This window comes from Malurus melanocephalus, unplaced genomic scaffold (genome assembly GCF_030028575.1).
Source record: "Malurus melanocephalus ecotype Western Australia unplaced genomic scaffold, MMel_1.1 scaffold_40, whole genome shotgun sequence".
Classification (NCBI taxonomy): Eukaryota; Metazoa; Chordata; class Aves; order Passeriformes; family Maluridae; genus Malurus; species Malurus melanocephalus.
Window position 1 is genome coordinate 1,213,792 of NW_026623272.1, and position 8,327 is coordinate 1,222,118.

At 40.6% G+C, this 8,327-nt stretch overlaps 1 protein-coding gene across 2 annotated transcripts in view; it reads right to left on the reverse strand.

Annotated features, from left to right (window-relative positions):
- Positions 1–8,283, reverse strand: part of NFATC3 (nuclear factor of activated T cells 3) — a 60,022-nt gene extending 51,739 nt beyond the window's left edge. For both annotated transcript variants that reach the window (XM_057364613.1, XM_057364612.1), the window contains exon 1: positions 8,000–8,283. In XM_057364613.1, coding sequence (XP_057220596.1) covers positions 8,000–8,099 — 100 coding nt within the window. In that variant the 5' untranslated portion in view covers positions 8,100–8,283. The remainder of the gene's footprint in view (positions 1–7,999) is intronic.
- Positions 8,284–8,327: the final 44 nt, after the last annotated feature.

Genomic DNA, 8,327 nt, shown 5'->3' on the forward strand with positions numbered 1-8,327 from the left:
TGTTTCAGAAAGGCATTTTGTTCAGAAGGTTCAGAACAACACCCCAAAATACAGAGATGATCATATCATGACTGTGATGATCATGCCTCATGACTGTGCCACATGTAACTTTGCGTCTCTTTCCAGAGTCCTAAAAAGCTTGTGTTTATTCCAGCAGGAGTAGAGGTATCACCACATACTGTACATCAGCCTAACCTCCTGCCTCCAACACAAAAAGTCTGGCAGTTTGAAAGACAGCAGCATTTGSTCTCAAAAGACTAAATCGGACAAATTACACTGATGAAATACATAGACCCTAGCCTAATTGAAAGAAGATGCAAAATACAAAATGTTGACAGATTTTCTTAGTAGTTCCATGGATTAAACCATGTATTTCCTTGTGGCCTTGTCATTTCAGTACAGTTATCYCAAATAAGTGACACCATTAAAGACTTTTGAAAACATTGTTACTCCATCTCCTCATCTCCTTTGTGTCCTTGACTCAGGGAACAACTTCTAGAAAGCATCTAAAGATACACATGAGTAGCTATACATCACTGCAGATATTATTACAGCCCAYTATGCAGCGATCAAAGCAATGAATCACTGACACTAACGGTTAATAAATGCAACATGACTGGATAAGCAGTTTGTCATTCTATCACGCTTTCATTTTGGCTATGAAGATACAGAGGGCTACTCTGTAAAACAACTTTAGTCAGAAGGTAACWGTTTGTGCCCTGGCCCAACTACAAKCCATCATAGCTCTATTCCCTCTCCAGCACAGAACAGATACTGCTTCTCTGAAAGTATGTTTAAGTTGTCTTTCCACTTTTTCCAAAACCATTAAAAAATTAAAATATGGGGTTAAAAAACATTTCTCACAGCATTTGTTCCCAAAAAAGCAATGCCAGCAACCACTAAAACATGMAGACKCTCRTTAACCCTCTCCASCAACCTGCTAAAAAAAAAAAAAMCCACCAGAAATATTCAACTACATTTAAGAATTTTTTCTATATTAAAAATATTTAGCATTTTTAGAAGTGATGACTCATCTTCAAAGGCACAGGCTAAAAAGACATTTTTAAGCAAGCAATTCCTATTAATCTAAATATTAACATGAATTATTCTACATTTCTGGCATTAATAAATAACCTGCAAGTACCTGCTCCTGTTTTTACATACAAACATCTTTCATGCAACCTCAAACGAAGTTTTTGTTTCTGCTTTAAAAAACCCACAAAAATCATCAYACAACACTAATGTGAACCATACATAGAGCTCTATTTTCATGAATCTGCTGGTAAAAGATAATGGGTATGTAGCCAGATTCCCTGAAATTTCATTCTTCTCTCCTTCCACCAGACCTGTAGTGCTTCAGATCCAAACTCATCTTCCCTGAATGACTTTGAACAGTTCCACGATTTTTTTGTGKTCTCCTTCAGCAGTATTTCACAAGAATACTCACAGATGGGTGTACTAAAGCATAGAGGAGAATGCTGGCTCGTTAATAAGCTTGCTCCTACCTTGCAGTTTTACTTAGCCTTACTGATCATTTCACTCATCTTAAATTCCACTGTCATTTGAACCCCACATGGCATGCCTGGACAAATGCAAGGACTTGGATGTTGTTTTACTGGCTGGGCTCACTGCCAAGTCTGCTCCACGTACTTCCCTGGCCCACTAGGGCAGCTTGAGGCAACAACTCCCGTATTTACGTTATTGCTGTGAACAACCAAACTGCTGCTTACTATTGACCCAGGCCCCATCTACTCGAATTTATTCTCTCTCATTCACAGCAACATTACTGAGCTGGCTACACCTCAGGTGGGATATGACAAACTGCTTCCAGCTGGACAACACAGGCCACAATCAGACCATCGCGTTTTAAGCAGAGGGCTACTTGTTACTTTGATGAAAGAAAGAACTTTCTTCTCCTTTTCAGAAATACGTAAGACAGAAGCACTAGCCTGAATGCTTTTCTACCCTGACCATCTCCCACATCCCAAATCTCAGGATTTGTTTTCATTTACACTATRCCCACAATTCAGATGGGAGGGAAGGGGACAGAGAGTGACATGCAACTATGAATTCATGAGCGAAATAAGTGATATTTTGTCACAATGGGAACCTTTTTCAAATGCCTGCACTACATAGTGACTCATTACCTAGTGACTCTTGATGCACTATGTAGTGATCAAAGAAGCATACTGCCAAAACAGAAAACTTAYTAAATTAGATTAGCTGCAACTACCACTGCTTTGCATAAACACACAAAAGATTTTGGCATTTTCCCTGAATGGTCTCATCCTGGTCAAGCTTCACTCAAATAGACAAGATTTCATTTATCCAGAGTACTGTGAAAAATCACAACATATTCAAATATGTCATCTTGCCAGGAGGAACATCTTAATCTCTTAATTGCCAGGCAATTCTTGAGTCCATTGATACCACTTTGGTACACATTTTCCTTTGGTTCTTTCTCAGTGTTTCTCTAAGTTATCTTKAAGTCACAAGACTGTTTTTGGTCAGATGCAGCTGTTTGGTTTTCCCTCCTCCCCCCTATCAGCAGATTATATAACCACAGCCTATATGACTGATTTGCATTGTGTCCCTGTGTGTCAATCYTCTACATGCAGAGATACCAGCATCCACTAACTTGTAAAATAAAAYGATAGCAACTCAATTTTCTGCAAGTGGTGCTTTATCACAATACATTTAATACTCAGTTATCTAATAAATAAACAAGTATTTCTGTTAGAAATTTATGTTTAAGAGAAAAAAAAAAAAAGAAATGGAATCAAGTAACTTTCCAATTCATTCCTTTGTTAAAAGTTGCGCCAGCTGATCCTATTCTTAACCCACATGAGCACTCTCTTGTATAGCAAATGTTAACAGACCAGCACAGACAGCTGTATTTATATGGATGGCTCAAATTATACATATTAACCACAGTTATCATCTTGTATAAAGACTTTCTCGCCTACCTATTTATACAGACAACCAAATCCAAAGAGAATTGAAATATTTAAAAAAATAACAAAACTTSAAGTGAACCATACAGGTGTGCATGGTAGCCTGTTAAAAAAGTCTTCGAAAGATGTCCCACAAGTTTCTCTTACTCAGCTAAGGAAAGTAAACTTTGCAACAATTCTGGACCAGCACTAAATGAACACAAAACCAAATTTCACCAAGAGCAATCCTCAGTCAACTCACACCTCAAGCTCACAGCTACTGTCAGCATTCAGCCCTTAATTTTCCACTCGATCTAATTATAAGACTAGTCTCTTTTCTACCACAACCTGACTTTCTTAGGATTACTTACCTTAATCATGATCTAGGGGAAAAGAACAAAAAGTTCAACAATGCTGCAAGCACCAGCCAACAGCTTTGGCTGTTTTCTACTCTCTACCAACAATCCCTGACAGCAATACCAGTCATGAATACACGTTTAGGAAGGGAAAAAGGATACTTTACAAATTAATGATCAAGGCAACAACTAGTATTGTGGTGGTGTTTCAGCACAAATCAGTAAGTTTGAGACTTGTATGGCATATCTAAATGAAATGACACATACGTAGTGCCAGTTTTTGCTACAAAAGAACTCTGCCTAGCTGAAGGAAAATTCAACACCCATCATCACTTCAGTGCACTTGGTATGTGGGCAGGACACAACTGCTGAGCAGCCCAAGCAGCTCGTCGATGCTCACAGAGAAAGGTCTGACATGAAAACTTTCAAAAGAAAAGATCAGGTATTACTCTGACTATAGTCACTATAGGAAAATGTGTATTTCAGTCATGGTATCAAGTAACCAATAATCTAATAGTTCTAAGCTAAAGGAAAAAAATCTCAAAGGAGAATAGGAATAGAAGCTTTCAAATCAATGAAAGAGCCAAATCTGGACAAAGCATCCTTATCCAGAATGAAGTTGCAGCTCACATAGATGTTTTGAACTGTCACAAAWTTCATCACAGAACTGTGGTATTTTTAATACTCTTCAGGAGAAAAGTAAAAGAGATTGTAAGATTCATTTGTAACAAGATTACTAAACTGTATTACTTAACCAAATGTTAAGTCACGGGAAATATGGAGAACCCCTTTTCAGCTTGTTTCATGGTTTCCAACAAAATTAAACAAATATTATGAACCTGAACTCCAAGCAGGGTAGTTTGATCAGCTCTTTCAAAGCACTCAAATTGTGCAAAAGCAAATAAAGAAAATMAATCAAGGAAGATTACTTACATGAAAATATTAATTTCTTCCTCTCTACTTCATCACACATGTTCATAAGAACAAGAGGTGGAAAACTCACATATTACTCTTTCACTGCATAACAAAAAATAGGCCTCTCTTTAGTTCTTAGAATACTTAATCAGAAATAACAGGGACATTTTAGACAGGATTCTGAACAGCAGCATCTGTCAGAATTTCGTAAGTAATTAAATAATTCATTTTCTGGATACTGAACAGTTTGCAGCCTCTAATTTTAGGTTAGTCCTGATTTCACATACCAATAAGGAATAGTTCTTCATGACACAGAACCTTACAAGATCCCAGTTCACAGCTTAGTACTATATACTCCAAGTACAGCTTTTACCTTGTAAAAGCTCATTTTTTAAAAGATAAGATGAACCCCCAAAATAAAACTTCAGCTAAAGAAAGTATTATAGCAACTCATATCTGCTTCCATTTTGCAAAGTTTAGCATTTAWACATTATGTGTCCTCAGTAGTGTGAAAAACTTAATATAGTAATTGCTTAATAAATTCTAAACTTCCCAACATTATACTGAATAGTATTGCAAAACTAGTGGTGGTGAAGGGAATGGGAATCATTAGAAAAGCATTCAAACCAAATTCAATTATTCAAGTTCACATATTACATTTCAAAAATCTCTTCACCAAAAAGACCAAACAAGATGGCACATCAAAAGCTGTCACTGACAATTGCATGCCAGTCTATTTTAGCAGACTACGGAGAACATCCTGTAATGCACATGCACATTAGATGTTTCAAATGCAACTGGTAAGGTGGCACAATGCAATCAGATGCTACTGCAGCTACACAAAATCTTGCAACAAAAAGCAAACCAAAGAGCTTTGGCTCATTTCACAGTGATCTATAGCTTTAACTTTGGGCACCAAAGGCTTGAATTTCTTGGCCAGAAAATGATGAAGCTCATTAGTACCTAGGACTGYACCAAATATTTTTAGTGCATTATACTACAAAACCAAAGTGAAAATTTCTTTATTCTTTGGGACAAGGACACTGAAAAATCAGAGGAACAGAAGGCAAGATTTTGGAGAAGGTGCTCAATAGCCAACGTCCATTTGAAAGAAGCTGAAGAATTTTTGAGAATCTTTAACTTAGCAATTACCTGAGCAAATATSCACCTCCACTCAAAAACTAAATGAAATGGGCTACTGCTTTAATTTCAAGCCAAGTATGCTGCAAAGATTGCAGTATTTCACTAGGGATTTCAAGCATCTTCACACTGTCTTTCATGCGTTTTCCTCTGCAGCAGCAACTACAACTTTCAGACCAAGCAAAYAGACACTACTGCAGAACAGAAGACTCAATTCCTGCCACTTGGCACAAAACTATGAATACTACTCCTACTATCCTGCAACCCACTGTAATTGTTTTGTGTAATAACTAAAAATCCCAGCTGATTTAATTTCTCTTACTGTTTTTTTAACATCATAAAAAGGGTAACCTATTGCCTGGTACTAGGACTTTTTTAGTAGTGCAAATATCAAAAGCATTTCAAGGAAATGAAGGAATAGCTCAGTTTTCCTTGCTTTTGATTAAAAATAGAATTAAATAAAAACATGTAAGTGTATATACTTATATGTGTACATATATAAAAGAACAAAATCCTCATAACACTACAGGAGTCTTAGCATAAAAGACAGCATTAACATAGATTTTCATGTTATTTGCACAAGAACTTAGTACCAGACACTTCTTTCATCAGAATACCAGTCTCCAACTTCTAGAGATAAAGCATGAAGCATCAGAATGTGTTTTTAGGTGTCCTCCATGATCATGGAAAACTTAGTAATTTCAGTATTATTTATTTCAAATTAACCACYTTTCCCTGTGACCTACATGTTTTATTATTAGTATACATTTGAAAAAAGAATATCCTTTTGCTTACTTTGCAGCACAACGGACACCACCATTGAAGGAAGTGATACGGGATTATGAAATAGAAGCTTTAGGGAGTGCTAAGAACTTGGGGTTTTTGTTTCTTTTTTCGTTCATCTAACTAATATATTTGGAAGAAGGGTAAGGGAAAAAAACAGATTTCCAATATGGGATCTTGCATATGAAATCCAGTTCTTCATATGCWAAATATATGGGCAGAATTAACAAATGAACTCTGGCAATGCATTTAACAGAATACATGAAGGCAGGGACCTATTCTAACCCTTTCCCCTAAAGGCCACATCTGTGCACAGCAGGCAAGATCACCTCCAGAATTCTACAAAACAGTAACATTACCTGAATTTCAGATGCAGAATTTATCACTGAAAGCTACAGCAAACAAATTAGTTCATGGTCCAAATACCACATTTTCAAATTTGACATAAGAATAGTTTTGACCTGTCAAGCATGGAAAATTCTCTGTATTCAGAGTAATATCTGAACTGCTTGTTAAGGAATGCTACCCAAATACAAATATCGTAACACTGAGCTGATACCACACCAGTATTTTCAGTTTTCTGAGCAACTTCTTCTCTCATTCTCATCTATCATCAACAAAGGAACATAGTTTGGACTACAAGTTTTATGCCAAAATAATAGAAATGGGGGTGTTATAATTATTTTTGTAGTCATTTGTTAACATGTTTCCCATCGTTTTCATATGGYACTTCAACATATTTATCCAGCTTGCAGAATTCAGGCCCCCTTCACAATACACACCATCTGCTATTCCACTACGATGGAAAATAGGCAAAGTAAATCTTCCCTTATCTGAACGAATCTGCAAGTTAAATCTGAGCATCAAGAAAGTTAGGGATTTYCTAAGAAATTAATCCCGAGTGTTCACACACAGACTACATCAAACAAWTTTTTTTCTAATTAACTTAGGCACACAACCGAGTCAGAGAACTAAACAACATGGCTGCATCATTTAGCCTGGATGTTTCAGAGCTATCTTATCATCTAACACTTAGACATAAGACAGCCCATTACCAATTAATACTTATTTCAAGTAGGTTAGAAAATAAAGCACGCAGCCATCAAACTGCTACAGCTACACAAGGCACAGCTGGCCCTTATTGATTCTTCACACCGTAATTCGCAGGGAATACTTTTGTTTTCTGCAGTTTAAAGAAAKACGAGCTTTTAAAAACAGGATTTTCACGCTCCAATACGACAAAACAGAGTAAAATGGAAGCACTCTGAGATGTGTACACCCGGACCCAAAGAGCCATCACATCTCGACACGCGGTGYTCGCCCATCCACACGTACACAAAGTCTGTAGGAACACACTAGAGTAACTGGGATGTTCTATATACGGGGAACACTTCAGTTGAAACTTCTTGTCGCAAGAGCCCGAACACGGCTCGGGTCCAGCCCCGTTAACACTTTGCAGCTCTCTGCCCTGTCCCTGACCGGAGCCACCGCACTCCCCGGGCTCGGGGGGCGTGGGGCCACCAGATCCAACCCGGGGCCTTTTCCCACCGGAGCCACCGCACCCGGGGCGGCTCCTCCCGCACAACGCGAGTTCTTGKGTTTCTTTTGCCAAAGAAAGTTGTTACGGCGGCGACAGGCCCGGCCGGCCCGGACCATCGCCCCCCGAGTCCCCGCGTCCCGGGGGCCGAGGGAGGGAGGGAGGGAGGAGAACGGCGCCGGGAAGCGGCCGCGGCCTGAGGGACGCACGGACGGCGCCGCTCCCCCCGGGCTGCCGCCTCCCGCGGCGGCGGGGCCGGCGCAGCCCCCGCTGTCCTCCCCGCCTCGCTCGGAGGAAAACAGGAACCCGACAGACCCCCCGGCCCCGGGGCGCACCTGCGGGCCCCAGCGGCGGCCCGGGGCCGGGCTGCCCGTCCTCGCCGAAGATCAGCCTGAAGTCGAACTCGTCGGTGGCGCCGCAGTTTGCCGTAGTCATGGGTTTGGCCGGCGAGGCGCAGCGAGACCCCGTCGCCCCTCAGGGCCGCGCCGGGTCCTGCCGGGCTGCGCTCGCCCCTCAGGGCCGCCGCATAACACCGGGCGGCGGAGGGGCCGGAGGGGGGGCGGCGGCGCGAGCGGCGGCTGCGGCCCCAGCGCGAGCTCCGGTGCCCGGGCGCTTCTGTCACTCAGGGGGGGGCGGGCGCCTACTCCGGGCTGCGGCTGGACC